Consider the following 25,301-nt stretch of genomic DNA (forward strand, 5'->3'; position numbering starts at 1 on the left):
TGCCACTTACACTGACACTCAGAGACTTCACAGCAACCTGTTTCATCGGAGTGTTTTGTGGACGGGAAACCATTGACACAGAGTTTCAGCTGCTGAGGTGGGCAAGTCACCACAGACAATTTGATATTGTTTCCTTCTCCCAGGCAAGTGGCAGTATGGCAGTTTCCAAAATTCCATGTTTCATTAAACTATTGATTAATTGCAAAACAAGAGGAGAGGCAAATAACAAAGTAATGTCACAAAATCTTTAAAAATCACACACAGCAACTACATTACATTCAGTTGTCTAGCATGGCTGTCTACTCTGGCTCTGGAAACCAGGCAATATGAGCCATATAGGAATCAAGAGAGCCTTGATATATACTTTTTTATATATATATGTGTGTGTGTGGGTGTGGGTGTGTGTGGGTGTGTGTGTGTGGGGGTGTGTGTGTGTGTGTATTAGGGTCCTGACCACTTCTGATGGTAGGACACTGCCAGAAGTGGCTTCCTAGTCTTCGTTCAGCTTAGGTAGCTGTGCTCACATAAAATCATTTAGGAGTTCAGGTGAACAGAAGAATCTTCAACTTATTCTTTCAGTGGGGGTTTCTGGCATACTCCTAAATCATCTCATTCAGCCACACCTACAGTCCAGCTGTAGTGCTGGATACCAACATCAGAGGAGAACACTGAATCTTGGCTGTAGGCAATGCATGAATGATGGAATGATGAATGATAAAACACATCTTCTTCAAAGTCTCTCACCTTTCTGGGAGGAATGAGTCCAAGACAATCGCTCACAGAAGTCCTTGTGGGAGCAGGAACTTGGTTTGTCGCACCAGGAGCAGGTGTTGATGGACAGGTTTCAGAATGTGGATCACAGACCTTGAGGAGCTCAGCATGACCAGTTTTACACTCTGCCCACATTAATTCCATCTGACATGATTTATTGCAGACAGAGTAAGCACAATGACCTGATACATTCACTGGCAGAGAAACATTTTCTCCTGCAAGGGCAAAACCCAAGTGTTAGTTAGCCTGAGGTCTGATGACAGAGCAGTTGCATTCTCAGCCCTGCATTTAACCACCTGTACCCAATAGCCATGCTCAGGGGACTGTCTGTCTGCAGCTCCTGGGATGCAATGGCTGAACTGGACAGCAGTTCATCCAAATGGCAAAGACTGAGGGAGGGCCACTTGGCCTAATCTGAAATTCTGCTCTTAGGTACATTGGAAGGAATTGAAAATGAGTACAAGAAGAGACAATACCAAGTATATCACAGAGTGCATCTGCTCTTCACAAACAGCAGGAGGTAAGCGAAGCAGGAGCTACTAACAGATGAAGAAGAGTCTTTCCTCCCTTGCTTTTGGAATATTACTGTGAGTTACAAACTCATGCTCAGCAGTTTGGGATTCAGAGCTCTGCTGACATCAGCAATTGCCATTAGCTTCCTTACACTGGGGTTGTTCAAACCAGAACAAAGTTTTTGGGTATGGGAGAGTTCTAGTTCTGAAGGTGCTAGCTACAATGCAAAGATGTAATGGCTTCTGGTAAAGTCTAACTGTGACAGGGAGAATGAGCACTTGCTGAAACACTTTTATCAGTACATTTTTCCAGGTCAATGGTGCAGAAAAGAAATTGCATGGTTTCTCACCCATTTGTATCAACTGTCCATTGTCATTGCAGAAGCAGGGAGCGGTGACCTTTGATGAGGGAGGTGCAGATGTTACATATTGCATATGTGGTTCTGCAAGTAATCAAATAAATTAGTATTTTAATCCTCTACTCTGCAAAAATCAAATAAATCAGTATTTTAATCCTCTACTACTCTACTTTCAAGCTCTACAACATCTTTTACATTATCTACAACCACAAAAAAAAAATCTTTTTTTAACCCCCACTACATTCTGTACACATCCACATTGAAACCATTCTCTGTATTTATAAACACTCTCTCTATTGCACAGTAAAGTGCTGTAATACTACACACACACCTTCCCTAGTTATTTTTTTCCTATATGGAATACAATAAATGCCCCTTCTTCTGTCATTTATTCATTCCAATTTAATGTTTCTAGTCCTGCAGTACTTCACCTGACTTTGGAGAGGTGATTTCCAGTGGCACTCCATTTGGATTTTTAATGCTTTCTTTCAAAGAAACTGTTGGTTTAAATAGAGACAGATCATGTAAGCATTTTACTACGCCACCTACATTCTGCTTTCAGCAATCCTTCCTTTACTAGGTATTACTTCATTGTACTTATTTCATTTGTTAACATTTACAATAAATACCAAATACACAGGCTCACCATCAAGTATTTAGCTCTTCCACTCACATAAGTAGAGAAGATAACTTCTCATTTTTCTTGTTTTCCTTGTATAATTTGCTGACAGGATAATAAATAAATAAATAAATAATTATGTATTTTTTTACTGACTTATTTTTATTTGTAAAAATCATGTGGCAAATCCCCACTTTCTTTACCTCTTTTTCCTTCCTATGTTCTGTTTTTTCACATTCCACTCACACTGAAAAATGTCTTATGAGCAGGAGTCAACTGCCAGGAAGCTTTATTTTCATATTCCAGTGACCCATATGAGAGTCACTTATTCCAATGCAGAAAACAGTACAATAAAAACCAGAGTGTGTTATAGGTGATAAGGAGAAAAAAAAGATTTAGAAGTATGAAATACTGAGACTAATAACACCAGAGTGTCAACTGTGATATGCTCAAGCTTATTGTAAATGTTGTATGAAAAATTGCTGAATCTTTCTATTCCCTCTTAACCTCGCTGACAATAAGGCCAGCAAGAATCTATAAAATTACACTTTTTGTCCTCACCATAAGACCCACAATCTGTGATCCCTCAGTTTTGAAACTTCAACAGTCTCAAATTCTGCTCTTATCCTAGACATGCTGTAGGAGGTTTTTTCCAGGATTAATAAATCTTACTACTATTATGGACTTGCACAGAATCACCACCAAGCCTTTTATCAATCTGGTACCTTGTGCTGCTGTTGATGGAGTTTTGCAGGGGGTAAGGGTTTTAATGATCTGTCCATTAGGGCCACAGACAGCTTCACCACACTCGGTCCCATACATGTGGCTGTACACAGTTTCATTTAAGGTGTAGGTCTTCCCATTGTAGCAGCACAGGCAAACTGAGGCATCAAAAAAGAAAATGCCTTTGCAACAGAGGACACTTGCAGTATAAATACATGAAAAACAAACCAAACTCTGCATTTACCCTTCTGAAGCTCACAACATCACACATTAATTACCTGGCTAAGACACTTTATCAGTTTCTATTTGAGAAACTGCACTGTGAGTCTGTCTCACTTATTTAAAGTGTGTTGGATTTTTCTGGTTGCTGGTGTTTCTTGGAGTCAGCTTGCATAGAGGAAATACTGGCTGGTAAAAGTGTGAGAACTGATACTGGCCTAACCCAGCATGGAGCACAGGAGAACTCCCTCTGGAGCACAGGAGCACTCCCTCTGGGCAGGGAGTGTGAGTGGGATTACTGCCTTTCTGAGTGACAAAACACTGGCTCAGGAGGTGTTGTACAGCCATTTCCATCCAACAAATGAGGAGCACGCAGTGGTACACAATTTCATTTAAGTATAAGAGAAGCCCTCCAGATTTTGGAGGCTGTACATCTAAGAACCAGAGGAAGTGTACCTATTACTGTAACAAAAACAGCTAAACTGCAAATGTATTATCTACTGGGTGACACTGTGTTTCGGGATGTGATTTCTCCCAGATAGGGGAATGAACTGACACTACAGCTTAACCAAATGTGTCCTTTAGGCACACAAACACATATCTAATAAGCTAGCTGCCTTAGTTTATTTTATTAAATGAATGGTCAGGAAACAGCATTTCCACAAGATTTGCCCTTTTCTAAAAGTAGATATTAAAAGAGGTACCATGAATGACCTGCTATAGACTACTATCTATCTGTCTTCACTGACTACTAAGGAAGTGGAAAAGTGGAAAAGTGGTATTAACCTGGGTAAAATGAATCCTACATATCACACCTGTCTCCTTCCTCCCCATGATTGCTTATTAGTGCTGCTATGCACCCACATATTAAACTACCTGTCTGGCCTCCTATTACCAGTATGTTTGCAGTAACATGTGATGTTGGGTTGTTTCAGCCCTGCCATCACTCAATACATGTTGAGGGTGGTAAAAAGTTACCTTTGGAGTCTTCAGCACATAGTTTCTCTTTGGGATCGCTGAGGAGAAAGTAAAAAAGAATTGTTTTATTGAAATTAATTAGTATATGAATAACATTGTCTGCAACTGTACCTACTTTTACAGAAAACCTATCTCTGGAAATTGCCACTGCCTACAGACATTAACAAAACATCTCAGAGTTTGTCCTTTCCCATCCTATTTTACCTTTCTCACCATCAATTAACCTACCATGAAGTGCAGTTGGGGAGAGAGACACACTCTCTGCTCTCCTCATCAAAATATGGCTTGTCAGGACTACACTCTGGGTAACAGCCTGGAAAATTGAACAAAGTATTCTTAGTCTGAGTTACATGGATACAGGAAAACACATAAATACCTCTACCTAATATAGATTTGATTCCCAAATGAATGTGATTCCAGTATTAATGTTCTTTTTGCTACCAATTATTTCTCCAAGTCCTCTTTTTATCTCTCTCCCCAGAGTTTTAATTGATTGCATTTGTCAACAGATAATTATTCTTTGCTAATTTATATTGAATGGTGTTTTATCTCTCCATGTGTTTAAAGACAGCAGGCAAATGATGCTATGAATAGCACCATCAGACGGAATTAGCAAGGTGTGGTCAATGAGCTTCTGGGACAGATGGGATCACCTTTCAGTCACCTTGATGCTTCAGACATTTAAAACTAGTCCAGACTAGTAGCTACAACTCCCATAGACTGCATTAAAGTCAAGGAAGGATTACCTTCTAAACTGTACAGCAAGTTCCCACATTTCCCTTGTGGGTTCCTGCAGGTCCTTAGACAAGGGGCTCCACATGGTTTATAGAACCACTCATGTTTGTCAGGTGGATTGTAATAATCGCAGAACACAGCTGGAACAAAAGAATAAAAAGCATTTAGGTCTCAGACACTGGGCAGGGACTATTTTTAAATCTTGTTTAAAAGATTTTAATAAGATAAACATGATAAAAGGAATTTGTTCAGTTACACATGAATAGCAATGTAAATGTTCTGCTCTTCTGCATCCCCTGTGTACCTGAGCACAAGGGGCACTGCCTTCTATGTGCATTTCAGTGCAGTACTTACGGCAAATGGCAGGGGTTCTCCAGTTAATACAGACACCAGCTCTGCTGCAGCTCCTCGAGTAAGCAGCAACTGAGGTACAAAAGCACTCACAGTCTCCCACACTGTCACAGCCACAGAAGTCAGACACACAAGATTCATAGTATGGAATTGGGTTCACCTGCCAAAACACCAACAGCTGTCACCACAGCTGTATCTGCTGCACTGTGTTTTAATGAGGGAAAGGGCTCTGAATTTCTGTCATGCACTGATAGTTTGTGAAAGACTGGGATTATCATGAAGGAGCTGTGATATTTTGCAACAGGTAGTTTTCTATTTTCACCTGCCTGGTAGAATTGGACTCTAAATCTTCCTATTCTCATATGTGTAATGCTGCCACTTACACTTAAAATGCCTTCCCAGTGTGACTTCTGCAGGGCTGAGCAACCTTGTTTTGGCTTAGCATAACTACACAGTGTGTGCACTCTTCATCTGAGAGAGTGATTAAGCGAATATGAAAGGAAATCCTATTTCTACTAAACTTCATGTCTCTTGTTTTTTAACCATTGTCAACACAAACAAACAAAGGAAATTAACCCAAGTTTGTTTTTAAAATTGTTTATTAAAGTGCACTGAAGCTTCATATAGACATTCTAATTAAGAGTAGCTTTGTTGTTTAAATTAATTCAATTTGTGGCTCAAATAAACCAAATAATTAGTCTCTTTAGATAACTTGAATGAACTTTCCAAGGATCACCATATGAACAGTCCTAGACTAACCTATCTCTGCATTTTACAGATACCTAACTTTCTACTTCTGGTGGCCAACTATTATCCTCCTTAGCTTCAGTTGTTCAAAACAGGCACTGCTGTTTCCTCAATACTGTACAACAGGATTTAACTGGCATAGCTGTGAGGTTTTGAGAGAGGTAGCCTTGTACTACTGTGTAGTAGCTTCAATACTAAAATTATGCTGCAAATGTACTGCAGAACAGCAATAAATATCTAGTGTGAAACTATTGAGGATGAGAGAACAGGGTTACCTTGTTGTGACAGGCTTCAAAGATGTTACTCTTAATGATGCTGCAGTGCTTCTGTCCCAGGGCAGACTTGAAAGGCTGATCCACACACAGGTCTGTCATGTTTATATTTGAGCAGGTGCTTGTTATTTTCCAGCTGTTTCCAAATTCCTGGATGCTCATTTCCATGGACTGCCCTCTGGTTGTGAAGTCATTCCTTGAGCGGCCATCAAAGTCTCCACAAAGACCACAGACTTTTCCCTGTGTAATTTGCATAGGCACAGTAAATGCTTTGGTTATTTTGAGTGCAGCCCACTCTTTGACAGAAATAAACTATATAACTTGTAAAGGCAAAATAGGTGCAAGTTTGTAAACAGACAGCAAAAAATGGCTTAGAAAAAGTTGGACTTTGAGTGACAGAAATGCTCCTAATGTGTTACCAATACTTCTAGCCCCAAATATTCTGGAGTGTTTCATACTGACTGAACAGTGCAATAAGACACAAGATATGGCCTCCTTGCTGCTTCTTCTTGTCCACTAAACCAAAATTTTTCCAAGCCTTTTTTTCTGAGCCCTGCTTTTCAAACTGGGGCTCCAGTTCTGGATGCATAACTCTGAGTTTGAAATCATGACTCCCAGTCCACCCCTACTTACCTGGAAAGATGGGGCCACATGAACAACAACAGTAGTCTTTTGGTCCCACATGAAGTTCATGCCTTGATTTGTTTCAATCACAATATAACCTCCTCTGAGGTCCACTTTGTAATTTTTCTCAGCTCCTGGATCAGTGGCTATCTCCTGAATTCTTCCCTCCAATAGCCTTATTTCACTGCTCTACAAAGGAACAGATGCGTTGCATGGAAGGAAATCAAATAGAAAACTTAGTGCAACAGCAGTGGCATTCTGCCTCTTGTTCTTTGTCTTATTTTTCTGTCATCTTCACACTGTCTTGGTAGACAGGTGAGCCATAGTCACGGATACACAGAGCCTACTGTCACAAATGCAAACACACACACATAAATGCACATCCACAGAGTATTGTTGACTCCTTGCATCTTTCCCCTCATCCACAGAAGTGTTCAATCCCTGTTACATCAAATACTTAAGCCTTTTCCAACTTCCCTGCCTTACCTTGCTGGCTGTTTGACTTCCATAGGTACTCTTTAGCAGCAACTGAGACAGAATATAAGAGAATGGTACACTAAATACTACAAAATCAAGACTACATCTCCTTGGTTATAACTAGTTCTAGACAAACCTCAAAAATCAATGTGATCTTTAGGGAGCAGATGGAGCGTGACTTCCCACAGGCGTTGTTCTGAATCACAATTCGGAAGGTGCCAGCATCCATGTTATTAGGGCAAAAATCCTTAGAAAAACAGATAACATTCTCTTAGATCTTGTCAGGCAACTAAACCAGTCATAAGCATTTTCAGAAGCTCTAAATGAATGACACTCTGATCTGACTTCTATTTTCACTAAAGCTCTTGGAATTCTGAAGAATCTGGTGGAAGATGACCTGGTGGCAGGTCCATACTTGACCAGGATTTTCAAAAACAAAAATTAATGGGGAAAATGAGCTTGTCATAGCAGCAGCCCAAGAAGGTAAAAATATAATTTCTTAAAATTAGCAAAACCAACTAAAATTTGGGGATGACAAAATGTGTCACTGAATGCTGTTCTATTGCATGCAGTTATTATACATGAGGCTTACACCTTAACTTCTGCATGCTTCTGTCACAACAAAACTAATGCCAGTCTTGGATGGCTGATGGAAACACTTTTCAGCACCACACCAATCCCTTTCCCTTGAAAATGCTGGAATGCCCTCAGGAAAGGGTAGTCCAGCCAAGGAGTTAATCATTTGGGATCACATAGTGCCCTCTTGTGTCACTCCTGAGAGTCAATTTGCTCTGTTTTGTGTGGAAAATCTCACTCTACTTGCTCTAGGTGCAAGAGGAGGGGAGTAGGGTCTGCTCATCAGTTTGACTATTTTGCATGGGAATGCCTTTTAAGTACACAGACTGAAGCCTACAGTGTGGGCTGTGAAAAGCATGTGGAAAATTAAACGAAATGAAAATAAATTGATACCTGAGCTAGGATATAGTCACAGTCTCCAAGGAAATCAAACTTCTCCCCATCAAAGCTCATGTAATGCCCATTCCCATATACAGTGCAGGTTCCCTTGCAGGGATTGTCCGTGCAGTTCCACTGCCTTTTGTTGCAGGTGCTGGGAGGCAAAATGCAAAGAATACCAATGTTTGCATGAAACATGGGTTTTCCTTAACCCCAAACAGGGGCAGAATAATTAAAAGGTTTGTTGTTTGCAGTGCCCTCTCAACTGTTCTAAGATCATGCCATGAGATGCCATATAAATCAGAAAGTTCACAGTAACTACACTGACACATTTATACTATTATTTCCTTCAAGTATATTTTAAATCATTGAGACCTGGCAGCAGTTGGTGGGGGTTTAGGAGAAAAATTCAAGGTGAAGAACTGAATATTTCAAACATTTCTGAATTTTAATCTGTGAGGGATCAAGTTGCAGTTCTGTTACAGTGGTGTGAACAAATATTATCTCTGTCTTTCCTTGGGTCTGGCTGAGATGGAGAGAATTTTTTCCCTTCAGCAGCCTTCATAGTGCTGTGCTTTGTTTGCATTGACAACTACAAAGGTGTTGGTAACACCCCAATGTTTCGGCTAATGCTGAGCAGCACTCCCACAGCATCAGTTCTGTCTCCTCAGCATTCTCCCCCTCACCAGTAGGCTGGGGCATAGATAAGGTTTTGGCAGGGGACAGAGACACGACAGCTGTCCTGAACTGGTCAAATGGATATTCCAAACCGTGTGATGTCTGCTCAGCAATAAAAGTCAAGAGAATGGGAGAATGGGGTGGGAACAGAGTGATGTATGTTATGATTGTTTTCTGAGGCACTACTCTTTGGAAAGTGGGTTGGACATCACCTGCTGATGGGAAGTAGGGGATAAATATTTTGTTTTCCTTTTCTTCTGCACACAGCCTTTGCTTCTGCTTTATTAAACCATCTTTATGCTGACCCATGAGTTTTTTCCATCTTGTTTTTTACCCAAACCTGTCTAGCTGAGGAGAGTAGTGATAGAGCTGCTAGGTGGACACCTAATGTCCAGCCAAAGTCAACCCACCATACCTTGACAAACCTTACCTCTAGTTCAGGAGGACTGTAGACAGAAAATTTAGTTATTATAGCCCTGACACAGAGACTGCCTTTTCTTTCCCATGTGTGTCTGCTTCTCCTAAGAAAACTAAGCCCTCATTGCAATAAAACTTCTTAATGACTCTGATGAGAAGCAACAGCTTATCAGGTTTTGACTTCACATGTTAAACTTGACTGCCTGTACCAATGGTGATTAAACAAAAATGTTTCTAGTTCTTATTTTCTGTGCATCCATTTGGCAGAACTGTACAGTCTCATCCTTGCTAAATAATGGATAAGGATTAAAAGCATTTTACCCACCATGATCAGTAATAACAGTGAAGTGTATGGCACCAGAAATTTGAGCAACTCAAGTACTAATTTATCTGGAGAACTATGCATCTGGAAACACTGCAAGTCTCAAGGGAGGACCATTGCAATTCCTCTTTGACTAAATTCAGTCATTTTCCAGGGTTCAGCTGTGCCTAACACATACAGACTCAATTCCCCCTTATTGAATGAGCAACCACACACCAACCTGGGTAAGGTTGGTGTTTCTGAAGCTGGTGGGGAAACAGAAAAGGATGAAAATCATTTGACAGAAGATATTGGTGCTTGTTCTCCCCAAGCACAGGCTCATGCAGTATGATGCAGAGAAATACTTCCCCTTTTATTTTTACTAGCAGCCCAATGGCTCTCATGATGGAGAGGAAGGCTTCAAAGCACAGCCTGCCCCATGGGTGCACTATGGACTGACAATTCTAACAAACTTTGTTATAAAACAAGACTCCCTGGGATAACATACCATGTGTTGCAGTCCACTTTGATGGTTTCCCCAGGTTTATAGAAGTGTCCTCCATGAACACATGGACATTGATCTTTGGGAATACATCCTCCACTGCCATCCAGTACTAGTCCATCGGGACACATGCAGCCAGAAACACATTCTGTGACATACTGCACATTAGAAGATAAAGGAGAGGACAGCTTGTTAGTGCACAGAAAGAACAGGGAACCAACAGAAGTGTGCTAGCTCTGAATGCCAAAGTTCTGGATTTAAGAAAAAACTCCTTAATTGCAAGCTAGGGGAAATCATGCATCACAGGTACATTCTTAGCTACAGCTGCTGTGTTATCAGTGAAGCACTTGGTGTGTGTCCATCATAGCCTGTTCCCATCAGTGCTTATAAGGACAATCCTACATGCACAGCCATGCTGTGCTATGCCACTGCTGGGAGGTGAATTCCTTACACAGTGCATGTCCTGTGTCTTGCAGCTTTTCTGACACTCTGATCCAGTTGCTCCAGGACCTGCAGAGCTGCAGTTGAAGTAATACATAGGAGCTGGGCAATCTGCAGTAGGAGAAAACATGTCAGGAAGGTAATTTAGAGAGCAATAAGGATGCCATCAGCAATTGCAAAACCAGCCAGAGGATTTCAGAGGGCAGCAGGTGTCTATCATTTAAAGTTTCTAATAGTTTTGCTTCTGCCCAATAACAGTGAAGGGAGAAGAAGGAAGATAACTTTTAAGCTTTGGGAAATATCCTCATCATCTAAAAACTCTAGCAAGTCTGGTGACATTTTACAAAGACAAATGTTATCAATATCCAACATATTTCAGGGAGAATGGAGAAATGTGCAGAATACTAAAATGTTACAGAAAGTGAGAGATAACACAGGAAAACATTATAAATATTGGCTGACATCATAATGCCATTATTTAACAAAATCTCACCTTTTACCAAGACAGTTTCTCCAATGCAGTCTAATCTTCCTTGAATGCATTTGCTAAAGAGATTCCATAAAACAAAACACATCAGTTCTTCGCACTTTTCTCCCTTACTAGGGAGAAAGGCACTGCAAAGCTTCACTTGTCACATGAATAACAAATTCCTATCAGAATGAATATTTGTTACAGCTATCAGTTTCACAGACATGAATTACCATCCCCAGAAGGAAGATTAAAAGACCCAGCTCTTAAAATACTATTCCTCCATCTGCTACTGGTTCACTCTGTTTTCCCTAAATCAAGCTTTTCCTAAGCATCCATTTTCTACTCCATGAAATAAGACTACTTTCTTAAACATGAGATCTCTTAAATTAGTAAATGAATATGTGATTACAAAATAGTCTAGAATCCTCACTTGGAAGACAGCTAGAGAGAGAACATATAAACATCTAAAGATAAGAAAAAAGCCTTCCCCTGGTAGTTATTTCCATTGCTGCCCTAAGGTAGTTGAAAATGAGAAAAATGACAATAGTTTCTCAAGTCAGATGCAAATTAATTACACTATTTTTAGTATCCTCCCCCTATAGTCCCCCAGTTTCTGTCTCTCTCTCTCTCTTTTCTAAAGAAAACAGTTTTAAAACTGAGAATTGGGTAAGGTTTTTTTTCATGGACCATTTTTATTTTTTAAATAGTCTGCAGGATGGTGTGCTGGTTTTCACTTTGCTTTTTCATTTCAAAGCCTGAAACTCCTCCAAGCCTTCTGTCTTCTAGAAAACTTGCTCCCACTGTTTGTGGATATTTTTTACACAATGAATTCTGCAATAGATAGATTATAAATATTGTTCTACTTAACATGTTTTCAGGTTCTTGTTTGCTAGCAGTAATATGGGATCTTAACACTTTCTGTGGCTGCACTTCCTGCCAGGGGAAGACATAATCTAGGAAAAATCTGCCATTATTCCTAACTGTAAAATTATGCCATTCATGGATTGGAGCAGATGAGCCCTGATGTCCCCAGGCACAGAGCATCATCAGAGCAACTCACCACATGAGTTTATCCTCCTGGAAGGAGTTGCCAGGCTGAACAATCTTGCCTTTGTAGTAGCAGGGGCAGTCATCGGGAGGCACACATTCCTCCTCATCGTTAAGGTAGGTGCCTTCAGGGCAAGCACAGCCCTCCATGGGCGCGATCCCGACCTTGCACAGCGGGTCGGGTTCATCCAGCGAGCGGCAAGACTGGTTACAGTACTGCACACTATAGTTATAAACCATAGTCTCAGGACACTCCTCAGAGGGATCTTTGCAAGAGAAATAAAAGGGATGTATGGCCTTCTTTGTGCAATCAAATCTCACGACTTTAGCATGCCTTTCTGAACACTGGTAGTCATGAATGTGCTTTTATCAAACTACCAGATCTTGTCTCCCATGGTTCTGGGAGAATCTACTTGCATAGCCTAAATTATATTACACAGAACACTGAAATACTCAGCAGGGTGTATATTTTTGCAATTTCCACAATTTACATTTCTATCTTATGCCAAGAACTGAAACCAGTAACTTCTGACTCGTTAAAAAATTTATTTTATGACCTTTACTAATGACTTCTTTGGCATAACTTAAGAAGTGACCATATTTTGTAAGAGAAAAATTTTGAAATTAAATGGCAGTGACAAGGAATTCTGTGAATTGATTGATGCTACCAATAAAAGGGCATTTCAGTTCTCATAGATGTCTTGAGAAAAACTCATGTTGTCATCCTCTAGGGAAATAAGAAACAACAGTTTCTAGGATCTCTGGGTAAACCAAACAGATAAATACCAGAATCTAAAGAGCTCAACTAACCCTGTAAGACAGTAAAAAGCTGGTTAATTTTCACAGGCTGACAGTATACACCACCATGAGAGCTCTGCCATAAAATCTGCAGTACTGATTCATAAGGATGACATTAAATTTTGTCAGGAAACATCACCCACATTAAGGCTGCATTTTTCAAGAAAGTCTGGCATCCAGATTTCTTTGAAATCCAGTGAGAACTGGAGATCTAGTCATCTCGGGCCTCCTTCTAATTTACCCTGCTGTTTTTCCGTTACATTCAGGTGCACTAGAAGGTACAGGGGTGTTGATCATGGGCACTTGTGCTAATCAGCTTTGCAGCAATGCTAAGAACTTACCAACAATAGGTTCCATGCTTAAATAAAGCTCTGTATGTTTTTCCAGTCCATGACTGTTACACACTTTTGTAGATTAGTTATTGTGCTAGGCTTGTGTACACATTCAAAACCAGCACCTTTACCACCATAAACCAGTTGGTTTTCTGGTCCTTAGCTGGAGCAAACACAATATCCCATGTGTAAGCCAGGCAAGCCATATTCTCCTACTTTTTATTCTTTGAAGATACATCAAGTGGTATTTGTAAGTCAAAATAGGCCAAATAAAAGATATTAATAAAGATGTTGAATATTAATTTACATCTGTCTCATTCGTTAGCTATTAATATAATAAAATAATGTGTTTACTTCCTCCCTTTAAATTTTCATAGAGAAATAAGATCACTTTCGATAAAGTGAGATTGGTAAGAGAAAGGTTATTTGATTATGTGCTCATGGTCCCAGGAGTGACACACATCTAAGCTGACAAATCATATCTGGAGGCATGAGTGCAGAGAACATGAGCATACCAAAGATACCTTCAAGCTAGCTTGCACAGGGAGAGCACCAGAAAAGCAGTGCCAGGACTGCTCACCCCAGTGATCTGCTGGGCAACCAGCAACTCCAGTAATGGCTCATGCATCTGCTAAAGAGTGTGTAGCAGGCATGCACAGGGTTCAACTAGCAGAATTTGCTTGTTTCACACACTCTGCTGACTGCAGTGCAGACATCTGCTTGACATACAACCTGCCTTGGATGCTGCCTGCAGCCTGGCAGAGTGGATGCAGCTTCAGGAGCTGGGACAGTTTTTCCAACCCCGGCAACAGAACAGAACACAGAGTGAAGGTTGTGGCCCGTTTAGTCTTTCACTCATGAACAGTGAGTCATGAACACCCTTACTCTTATCACAGCCATGTTCTCATAAGATTATTTCTACTTAAATAAGGCCTAAAAGGATTGTTCTGATTAAACTGTTAGCTTTTTTTTCTCAAGGTTACTGCACTGTTTGAGTCAATACTACCTGCTGTGCCTTAAGAACATAGATTTCAGCTAAAACCCATGCTGTGAACCAGTCTTGATTTGACATAAAAAATGTCAGTAATTCTATGTTGGGAACAAAGCTTTCAATAAACAGTGTCTGTGTCTAGCACATAACTGCAGGTATCTAGGACAATTTATTGTGGACAACACTGGGTTCCTTTGAAGTATTTCAGCACAGGTTTGTAAACTTGTTCTTATCACAGTCTTAAATGCCTCTGACAATCCATCACACCCGTTACATTGTTTGCCTCTATTAAGTATCCCAGCTGGCCCCTAAGTCAGGCAATTAAATAGATCATAGCTGCATCAAGCTCCAAAAACATAATTGTTGTTATATTGTCTATTCAGATGTGCAATTAGTCAAGAAAGCCATACATCTAATTTCATGTCAACAGGCAAATCTCATTTGAACTATCTGACCATCAATTTCAACCTGGGAATGTTGAAGCAAAATTCGGAATCCAAGATAGTAAGTTTTATTCTCAGATTTTATGCCATCTTGTAACAAATTCTGGCAGTGCCAAAGAAAAATACATACATATATGGACTCTGTACTCAGGATCTGCTGACAATGTGTATGTCCAAGAAACCTTTGTTCATTTTTTAGGTAATCCTGAGCTAAAAATGCCTTTAAAGATTTTCACATTCTCAGATATCACCAATATATATTTATTTTAAAAATGTACTATTTTACTGTAACAGGGAAAAATATGCCAAATAAGAGTGATGTCATTTGTATTGTCTGGGAAAAGAGGACTGAATGTAATGCAAAAAAAGGTATTGGAATTAAACCAGGGGTGTTCAAAATTTTGAACACCCCATGTGTTCAAAAGTAACCTAATAGCTAACTTAACCTAAACTAAAACTAACCCTAACTCCTGTTTTGATTTGAATAATATGCCTTCTACTATTTTGCTTCTCTGAGTACTGAATTCACCTAAGATTTTACACAAGGAACATGGATTGTAAGAGCATGAAGCAGTCACAAACTGAATTATATAGAATAAATGCTTACTCTGTTTTTCAAAGGCTCTCTAACTTGATGACTAACGACAAAAGACACTGACTACCTCAAATGAGGCTGTTCTGAAGCTGTTCCTCCATATCCCTGCCCAAGGAATTTCAGTTCTCATACCACAGACACTCTGCCTCCAGCCCTGCAGGGACACTCCTGCTGAAGCACAGTCTCTGGAGTAAGTAGAGAGCACACTGCACAATGCAACTTCACTCTTCTCAGCATTACAGGTGTCATACATGCATTTCTAAAGGACAGAAAAGGACATGATATTATTGTGTCTAGCTCATAGAAGAAACAGCAAAACATGTAGCACTTCAAAAAGCAGTCAACCAATATCTTTTAAAGAAAGTATTATTACCAATGAAACTTAGTATCTCTAAGAGAAACTGTATGCTAATTAAATACTATGCAAACCAGAGAAATGGCAAATCAGTTACAGAAATTGCAATTACATTATGTCTAACACTCATTAACAGATTAATATTAAAAAAGATACAGGCACCTATAGTTCATTAAAACACTAAGAAATGTATATACCAGCCTCCCATGGGGATGTACAGTCTAGGACCTGTCAAAATATATCATCTGAAAATATGGCACAGTGATGACTGGCACGCTGTGTACCTATCTAGCAAGCAGATGAGATGTACTCAGTGACATGACAGGTGTATGACAGAAGATGTTTATAGAGTCAGTCATATGTAATGACATTTTAAGAACTAGTTATGTAAGTATCGCTGGAATTTAAAGCTTGGGTTCTTTAACTGTGTGGGCTGTACAAAAGAACACAGATACAGCTAGTCACTCTAGGGCAGTAGGATTATACTGGATAGACAATGATTTATCCTGCCATTACTGATGTTGTGGAAAAGGCTTTCATGAATCCTGATTTAAAATCTCATGAGATCAGCAGGCATAACAGACATATCTATAAGAAATTGATTATTATTTCTCCTTAACTGAAAATTGCAAAATCCTATTTTATTTATAGTTTACATGAATTCTGAAGTAAATATATTTTCTTCTGGGGGAGGTAATACATAAGCCATATCTGTAAAGGTACTTGAACACATATTATATTCTAGGCAAAATTTCAGGCGCAGGTATTTTCTCAGTAAGTTGTATCACACACAGAGCTCCTGCACAAACTTTCTGTGTTTTTGCAGGAACTTCTCTACCATCCACATAAATGTGGCAACTCTCTAGCTCAGACAGCTTTCTCAGCACCATTATAAGAGGTTTACACCAAGAGAACATATGGGCAGTTTCAAGCATTCAAAACACAAGGAGACTAACAAGATTCAAAGGTAATAAAAGAGGCACAAACAATGTAAATACATATTCTCTCCCTAGGTGTGAATTTTGAACCAAGTCAGAGGGAATGCATGGGGCTGGTATAACTCTCAATTCAATTCTATGCAGAAACATTTATTCTGCTAGTCAAAGAGTGAAGAGTTTTCACTCTTTGAAACTTTGAAATCTTGAATTGATTTTTATTTTTTTTATTTTGCTTCTGGGTCATGCAACAGAAGCCAGCGATGCAAATCAATTATTTATGGGGCTGTAGCCAAAAAGGCCCATCTTGCACAAATTCTTATTTATAATTCTTCTACTCAGCATCAGTGAACTTCTTTGTGACCAGTCACTACTGTAACCTATTTCACTCTCCTAGGCCAGACCACCTTCATGTGGGATCAGTCTCTGGACTAGATTAAACCACCCATTTGGAGCAGTGCCTTACCTTGATGTACACAGAAGGGTCTACAACAGAATGGCAGGCAGCAAACACACTGCTTGTATTGGATAGAAGAGCACACCAGTGCTGGGCGAATTTTTCTGAAGTGGGAAAAAATATCATTGTCCATAGTCACTTAAACCACTTTACTGTCTGAATCAATATTCTTATCACTATCACACTGAACTAGAATGTTCTGAAGTGTTTAGATAATGCTGGATAGAAATACAGGTCATTAATTTATCAAAGGGATAAGCATAGTTGGATGGATGACCAGCCACCTCCTGAAAGAAAGCTTTCACCTTCCAAGTGTTAACATTATTACTGCAGCTGGACTTCCAGAACATATACAGAACCTCCCAATTTTCATTGTTTTTCATGAAACTTTCTTAATTCTTTACAGGCAGGTACTTCCTTATAGTCAAGCAATAATATCAAGCATGTAATAATCAGCGAGCTGTGTGACTATGAGCTGGAGCTTTAATTACATGTGGCAGTAACTAGGAGAGGTCAGTCCAAGTAATAGATCCAAATCTAGTCAGAGTGAAAAACTAGACAGTACACCTAGTACAGTGCAATGCTTGCTGAACTTCGCACTGTTGATAACTTCCTCCTCTGGACTTGAGCACAGCTGTAACAACCTAGACTGGATGAAGAACTTGCCCAAATATTGGCAACCAACTGTGCTCTGCCTTAAACCTAAATTGTTGTCATTGATGCGGTGTGTGCTTTTCAAGTCATCAGTGAATGTGTTGGGGCTCTTTCATCAGTAGCGCTATGTTTTTGTTTTGAAAGCAAAACTATTCTCTTAAAGACCTTCAAAACACAGTATTTTTTTCTCTAGTAATAGCCTCAAAGGCAGAGGGTTTTGATGTTTATGAGATTTCTAAAGCTTTTTTGATTATCCATCATGTGAAAATTATTTCACACTGATAAGCCAGGGATGAAAAGCCGAGTACCTTTATCCACACTGTTTGAACAAGGATCTTCAAAGCTGTCCTCAACATCAAAACAGCTGGCTCTAGTTTTCCATGAGTTACCAAAAGCAGAAGCTGAATCTTCCACAGCTCCAGTGACTGTTCTGAAGTCATCAGTCTGGATGTTATTGAAGTTTCCACAAAGACCTTGTGTGGGAGGCAAAAGAAAAAAGGCAAAAGAAAAGAAGAAATCGCTAGATGCATGAAAAAAGGCATGGCTTCTAGATGAACATTCTTAGCTCTGTAATGGACCTTGCCTGAGAGAAACTCATTTTCCTTCAGAGAATTCCTAATGTTCTCACTAATCAGATGTTTAGAGTGTATTATTTTTCTGCATTACAGTAGCCCTTAGTGATAGCACAGGGATTGGAACTGCTTAAATATGCTTCAATAAACCCAGGCAGACAGAGAATATCCTCCCCAAAGGTTTATAAATAAAGGAAATGGCCAAAGAAAAACAAAATGGGTCAGAGAGACAGGGTGTAATCCCATTGCACAGACAGGAACCAAGCACAAAAATCTTCGATGGTGTAAACAGGAGATTGGTGGCAAAACCAAGAACATAGTCTGCACTTCACAAGTCTCTGATGACGATCTGTTTAAACAGATGGAGTCTAAAAGATTTGCACACACTAAACATCACAGAGGTTTTCTTCAGTACATTGAAAGGTTTAGGCTTATGTGTCCTACCAGATGTGCGATTCTGAAAAGAATGATCGACTGTTATGGAGAGCTGCATTACAGGTTTCATTTGCACTCGGATCTGCACTCCAGCTGAGCTCAAGATTTTTATGAAAAACGTAGATTGTCTGAAGATGGTGATGCCATCTAAAGAAGAAAGAGAATAAGAAAAAATGTTGCGTGTACTTGCAAATCTTTACAAAGCTGAGTAAACAGGAACTTCCATTTGACAGTGCATGCAGTAACAGGGAGATTCCCAGAGAATCCCAGACCTAGTATCCACTTAACAGTGAGTAGGATCATGTTCTTTTCAGAGAAAGGAGCAGGAATCCCTCTGCAAATAGATGTAGGCTACTCTGTGGAAGGTGTGAAGAAGGGGGTTTACCTTTTTTTACAGGTAGCTTCACAATGAAATTGTTCATGTAGATATTTCCACAGGAACATATTTTTATAGTCTGCAGGGAAAAGGAAAAAGCCCACAGTAGTGAATGAATATGACGTGAGAGAGACAAGAGCAACCTGACAAGCCTCATTAAGCATTGAGGAGTAGTGTCTTCAAAACCTCATCACCTCTGGGGTCAGTGTAACTCAGTGTCCAGACACCTCACAAGAATGTAAGGAAAATAGAAGTGACTTCCTATGTATCACTAATTAAAGATAGTTACTCACAGTTCTTCCTAGTGTGACTAATACATTCTTTAGGCAAGTCATTGTCCGTGAAGTCCCACACTGAATGATCTCCCCAATCACTACAACTGTGTCATCAGTGTTCTGAGAAGACATGAGAAAAAGGTATGTGCAGACACTGTTAGCATGTTACAGGCAGGAGCTTGAAGAGAAAAAGGTGTCACTGAAAGGCTAAGAAGGAGTAATGAAAAAATTGAGGTATTTGATATCTAACAGCAAACTGTTTATTTCATTGTCCAAATCAATAATTTCAGTAACTTTCCTTTGCACGCTTTTTCCTTGCTATCAGCCTGTGTAAATCTCGTTTGAAAACATTCACAGATAATTCAAACTTTTTGCACAAATTTTGGCTCATCCACTTCCTTCTGACAGTCACACATGAAGAGAACTTCAAAAGAAATGCCTGAATCAACACTAATACATCCATTAAGAAAATTATTTAATTTTAAAAAAAAAGTGCAAGTATGTTAAAGCTGCAAAACTTTGAAGCTAAGCATCAGCAATTGACTTGCAATCCATTGCAAATTCAAGAATTTATGGGGTTTAAGACTAAACACTGTTGAAGTGCTTTGCGGGATTGGTGCCATTTAATTAAATTAAGTCATATAAAGCTCCAGCACAGTTTCATGCCTCGTGCTACTCAGGAGATTTAGGAGTGAAAAGAGAAATTGCTCATACCTTAGCTAAGACATAATGACAGTTGCCATGAAAATTGAACCTCTTATTATCAAATGTTGTTATATGGAATCCTCCATCTATGTGGCAACTTCCAGAGCAGGGCAGAGAGATACAGCTCCAGTGGCCTCCTTTGCAAGTGCTGGGCAAAACCCAAAAAGCAGCCATTAGAATAAACACAGCTTCAAGTGAGCAAAGGTGATACAACATTTCAATCTGCACAGATGTGACCACTTAGTATTTTTAGTTAATTATCTTGGTTTCTTATTAAAACCCTATGGGTGGAAGCCTTTATATTAGGCCCTTACAGTATGAGGGTTGAATTCCTCTCAGTGAGAGAGTTAACGGCTTTGGGCTGACTTCCTCAGAGTCACCCTGAGATGGGAAAGAAAGAAATGCTTTTCTGGGCCTAAACTGTTTACTTGACTTTTTAAAGAAAGAACCTCTTCAAGCAGGATCTTGCAACATCTTGCACTACTGATGCAACTGTTCAGCAAGTCACTGATGTGATGATTCAGAAGCTAATTGTGGAGGACCTGAGATAATGAGCAATTCTCACACCTGTGCACACAAGAAGAAAACAGTCCAGTCACATAGGCTTGGGTTCTGAGAGGAATAAATGAAGATGTGGCAAGATGGGAACCACCCAAAGCACATTAAATTCAACTACTCAAAATTTCTGGGATTTGAGGAGCATTTTCTCAAAATACAGGATATATTAATCCAAAGGGGCTTGCAGAATGTTTGGCCATGCACCACAACACATTTAATTCCTCCCTATAGTAAAGCTTTAGCCAATGGTCAAAAAATGATGTTGTGTCACAAGAGCCCAGATTACACATACAGTGAGAAATAGTAAAACTGTTTTGAGAGTAATATACCTAAGATCTTATCACCTTTCACTAGTGCAAAAGGGAGATGGGTTCAAGCTGCTGGGATTTTTTCTAAATCAAATCATTCTCAAGGATCTGGACTTCTGAGATCTAGCCTTTAAATAGCCTTGTGGAGAGCCACATGTTGCTGGAAGTGCCACTTATTAACATGGTATAACTTCTCACCTCACTTCTCACCTGACTAGTGGCCAAAGTCTCTGAAGTAATCAGTAAAGAGTCTCATTTTTCTACATTCTGAAATCTTGAGTTCAGTTTTTACAAGCAGTTTCAAGTGAGGATAAGTAATACCTATGTGTGATTGAGGAATACCTCTAAGTTTTCCTATACTATTGAAATTGAGAACAAGGTTTTGAATTGTTATTTAAGACAAATGGCAGGAAAAGATTTTAAAAAAACAACAAAAAACCCAACAACAACAACAAAACAAGGAAAGTACAGAATGCAACTGGTCAATATTTTGAAATAAAATACTTCTGCTTTGTTAGTTCAATCAAGATGACAACAGTACCAGTTCTGGCAAGGAGTGGAGTAAGTTCCTCCAGATGAGTAGCTTTTGCCTTGAAACATGCAGGGGCAGCTGTCTCTGGGGATGCACTTCTTGCTGCTGAGGTCATCAAGGATAGTTCCTGTTCAGACACAATGGCTAGTTAATATTCCTTTGGTGAGTCTGCAAAACACCATCAAGGAAGATTAGAGAATGGAAAAAACTCCAGTATTCAGCATTTCTTAAAATGAATGGGATACTTTTAAAGGAAAACACCACACTGGGCACTTTCAAATGTTAATGGATGGGAAATATTTCTTACTAGAACTCAAATGAGAGCAATGCCAAGCTCAAAGAACATTTCCTGTTATTAAATTTTCCACTGTGAGCAGGATTATCAAGTGCCAGATTGCAAGGGTGTGAGAGCCAGTTTCCATCCTTTTCTAATAGTGAATCTAACAGAAATCAGAGCCTCATCTTAGACTATTTCATGTGCAAATTTACACATGCACATACATGGAAATGTATGTGTTATATTTATGTTTTGTGTCACTTAAACTACAGCAAGGTTTAATGTCACAGCAGGGAGGCATCTCATGAGACATCTTCACCTGCATTCTTACTGTCCAGAGAATACCTCTTTCCATATCTGCACCATTTTTTCCCATCTAGTCCTTAGAAGTCTTTGCCTCCCTTCTCTAGTGTCAGGATCTTGAGTCTTTAGAAATCTGGCTCTTCCAAGAAGAAAGCTGGTAAATGATGCTAGAAGAATCAGTTTATTTGTTGTGTGAAATGGTAAAGAAAGAGAACAACCTCCCTTTTTGTCCTTTGATGTGTGTGATCATTGGCAGAAGTGAGCTGCCTTACCAGGAGGACAGAAACAGCCATCCGTACACGGGGCTTTACAAATCTTGCTCCTTTCTGGATCTGCACATGTGTCAGCACAGGAATTTCCACATTCCATGTATTCCATGTTGTTTGGGCATTCCTGATCTGCAAGACCAAACCAAAATGGAGTATGTTAATGATGTATTTATAAGATCTCTTAAATTTCTGTGTCACTACCCAACCCCTTCTTCCTCTTTTCCTCTGTATTTTTTTGCAAGACCTTCTATCCAGATATGTTGTCTTTGTTTAACATCTTAAAGGAATGTTTTATGGCCACTTTTACTTTATCTTTAGGACAAAACTGTGCTGCTGAGAAATATGAGCTATCTCACATCACATTACTATCTCAAGGTTGGCTGAAGTCACAATACAAGCAAAGAACACCAGAATCATTTAGGAAGTCATAACAGTTTATTTTTGCCTGAAGCATCAGCTCTTCTGGCATTAATTTGCTATCCCAATCTACACCAGCAGTTTGGGTAAACTACCTGTAGCCTTTCCCCTGGATTTAAAGAGATTTCCTACTCAATAACTGGACTAGTGAGTATGAAAACACAGGGTAAGATAACTACAAAGATATTGCTCTTCTCAGTAAGTATTTCCGCCTAGTTGTCACCATGTTGAAATAAGGCTCTTCATGAGTTAACTGTGCACGGTAAAATTAAAAACAAAAAAACAAAAAAACACCAAAACTTGAGAAAACCTAGTTGTAAGAAAGAGGTGGGCAATATCAAGGTATAGTTCTAATTTAAGGGGCACAACCAAGTTATATTTGTAGAAGCTTTTCCATTAACAATGTTTGTGTCAAAGGTTGATTCAAGGGCAAAGCTCCTAGCTTTGCTCTGCTGGGATCAGAATACTTGCGTAAATGTGTAACCTGAAATAAACCTCCAGAGCAGAAGCTACTTACAGCAGAGTTCTTTGGTCCTCCATTCCCCAGGGTCTCCCTTCCTCAGGACACAGTCTCGAGAGTACTGGTTTAAAGTGCTGCATATGCAGCTGGAAACCAAATCAGAGTGAGAAGAATTAACTGCACAGTGGCACATATCCTCAGCACAGGTCTCTACATAGTCATCAAAGGCAACCACTCTGGGGCAGTTTCCAAAACGGGACATAAGTTTCTTGCATCCTTTTTTCTATTAAAAAAAAAAAGAAAAGAAAAAAAGAGCAATACTTGATACTTGACATTTTGCCACATTTTAGATTTTTTAATATAAACCCCAAGTCTTGATAACACAATTCCAGGGTCACATAATAATTCAAGTTGGAAATGATCTCAGGAGCATATCCAGTCTAATTTTCTGCTACAAGGTCCTTTGCCTTGGACTGGAAGCTATCATTCAATTGGGCATTTTCCCAATATCTATTTCTTTAACACCATAATAGGATATTCCTTCAGCTGTAATATCATAATTTTGCTCAAATTCATGTGTAGAGTTTCAAAAGATTCAGTTTAGTGCATACTCTGTAATTAAGATTTGTTTCAACTGTCTCTTCAAAACTGTAGGTCAGGAGGGTTTGTACTTCTAGGTCCCACACACTTACATATGTACTGCATCTATTGTCTTTCCTCCTGGGATGTCTTCCAGTGTGGTCATCTGGGCTCACATCAGGACACTTCTGTGATGGATCCTCTACTTTGTGGAAGTTCCCAAACTGCCTTGGATGCATTTTATACCCTGCAAAAATCCCCAGATGCATTTCAGTAACTGTCCACAATTCTTTAGGTCAATTAATGGGCCATAAAACTGCACTTTACTCTTTGGGCTCAAAGGGCCCAAATTTAACCAGCATCCGTATTTTATAGAGGATGACAGCCTGACAGAACCTTCTGTTGGGCTAGAGTCAGGAATCTGGCACACTTGTATCAAGGCCTGCTGTCAGCCCGGGCATTTAAAATCATGTGAGACTCTTGAACTTCCTGTTACTTCTGATAATTTCCAAAGACTTTTCTCTTTTGGGTGTGTTTGATCTTACAGAGTTTTCTATTCACATGCATAACAGTCACACAGCTATTGCATAAAGGGATGTTGTTATAACTTGGGATTCAGTCCTGCAGCTGATATCCCAGGATGAAGGTTTCTTTCCATCCACACAACCTGCTGCAGGATCATAGGCTTAGTTATTTGCAATATCTGAAGGTGTCAGTGGATGGCACCACAGTTTCTTCAAAGATACTTTGTGTTTTCTCTGAAGTTTTATTTCATTATAGAGCCAAAAATAATCACACGTAGAATGATTAAAATAGAGGAACAGAAAATGCACTTGTGCATTTCCTTAAAATGTGTTATTGTCACTGTTGCTGCATGATAGCCAAGCAATTAATTTTGGTCAAATTTTGGTCAAAGAGGTTGGAGACACCTCTGTGGTAACATATTTAAAGGGGAGATAAGAATGACAAAATGTTAGAGTGACAGCCCTTCGGACACCCATGTCAGTGAGGAAAGAGGGGCAGGAGCTGCTGCAAGGGTGAGAGTTGAGATTCCCCTGCAGCCCCTGGTACAGCCCAGGGTGAGGCAGCTGTGCCCTGCAGGACATGGGGGTCCATGGGGAGCAGAGATACACCTGCAGCCCACACCAGAGAGGTGGATGTGCCCTGGAAGAAGCTGCAGGTCAAACTTTATCATTACAAATATGAAAAAAGCGGAAAATTCCCAATTATCTCAGAACCTCTTAAAATACATTTAATGTATATGGAAATATTCATGTGCCTGCTAGGAAATCTGAAAGCCTTTTCATAGGAAACAAATATCAAGTTTCATGTCATGTATGAGGAAGTCTGTTCAGGGTGGAATATTCTGTATTTATGACCTACCATCCAAAATCAAATCATTCTTCCCATTGCCATCATAGTTCCCACATAGACCACATATTTTCTCTTTATATGTTTCTTCCAGGTCCAGCTACG

General features: G+C 39.6%; 1 protein-coding gene across 1 annotated transcript in view; it reads right to left on the minus strand.

The window, feature by feature from the left end:
- LOC134045405 (mucin-5B) overlaps positions 1 to 25,301 on the minus strand; it is a 41,686-nt gene that overhangs the window by 11,608 nt on the left and 4,777 nt on the right. Inside the window, exons 4-31 of the mRNA XM_062495167.1 lie at positions 25,209 to 25,296; positions 23,939 to 24,072; positions 23,304 to 23,529; positions 22,373 to 22,498; positions 21,530 to 21,647; positions 20,132 to 20,270; positions 19,436 to 19,537; positions 19,152 to 19,221; positions 18,776 to 18,913; positions 18,068 to 18,232; positions 17,115 to 17,209; positions 15,491 to 15,617; positions 12,213 to 12,465; positions 11,174 to 11,226; positions 10,691 to 10,791; positions 10,246 to 10,397; positions 8,357 to 8,495; positions 7,524 to 7,634; positions 6,920 to 7,099; positions 6,290 to 6,526; positions 5,271 to 5,427; positions 4,928 to 5,056; positions 4,410 to 4,494; positions 4,182 to 4,219; positions 2,987 to 3,142; positions 1,634 to 1,726; positions 745 to 986; positions 11 to 188 (exon numbers count right to left, since the gene is read on the minus strand). Coding sequence (XP_062351151.1) covers positions 11 to 188; positions 745 to 986; positions 1,634 to 1,726; positions 2,987 to 3,142; positions 4,182 to 4,219; positions 4,410 to 4,494; positions 4,928 to 5,056; positions 5,271 to 5,427; positions 6,290 to 6,526; positions 6,920 to 7,099; positions 7,524 to 7,634; positions 8,357 to 8,495; positions 10,246 to 10,397; positions 10,691 to 10,791; positions 11,174 to 11,226; positions 12,213 to 12,465; positions 15,491 to 15,617; positions 17,115 to 17,209; positions 18,068 to 18,232; positions 18,776 to 18,913; positions 19,152 to 19,221; positions 19,436 to 19,537; positions 20,132 to 20,270; positions 21,530 to 21,647; positions 22,373 to 22,498; positions 23,304 to 23,529; positions 23,939 to 24,072; positions 25,209 to 25,296 — 3,832 coding nt within the window. The remainder of the gene's footprint in view (positions 1 to 10; positions 189 to 744; positions 987 to 1,633; positions 1,727 to 2,986; positions 3,143 to 4,181; positions 4,220 to 4,409; positions 4,495 to 4,927; positions 5,057 to 5,270; positions 5,428 to 6,289; positions 6,527 to 6,919; positions 7,100 to 7,523; positions 7,635 to 8,356; positions 8,496 to 10,245; positions 10,398 to 10,690; positions 10,792 to 11,173; positions 11,227 to 12,212; positions 12,466 to 15,490; positions 15,618 to 17,114; positions 17,210 to 18,067; positions 18,233 to 18,775; positions 18,914 to 19,151; positions 19,222 to 19,435; positions 19,538 to 20,131; positions 20,271 to 21,529; positions 21,648 to 22,372; positions 22,499 to 23,303; positions 23,530 to 23,938; positions 24,073 to 25,208; positions 25,297 to 25,301) is intronic.

Source organism: Cinclus cinclus, chromosome 6, assembly GCF_963662255.1.
Source record: "Cinclus cinclus chromosome 6, bCinCin1.1, whole genome shotgun sequence".
NCBI classification, from domain to species: domain Eukaryota; kingdom Metazoa; phylum Chordata; class Aves; order Passeriformes; family Cinclidae; genus Cinclus; species Cinclus cinclus.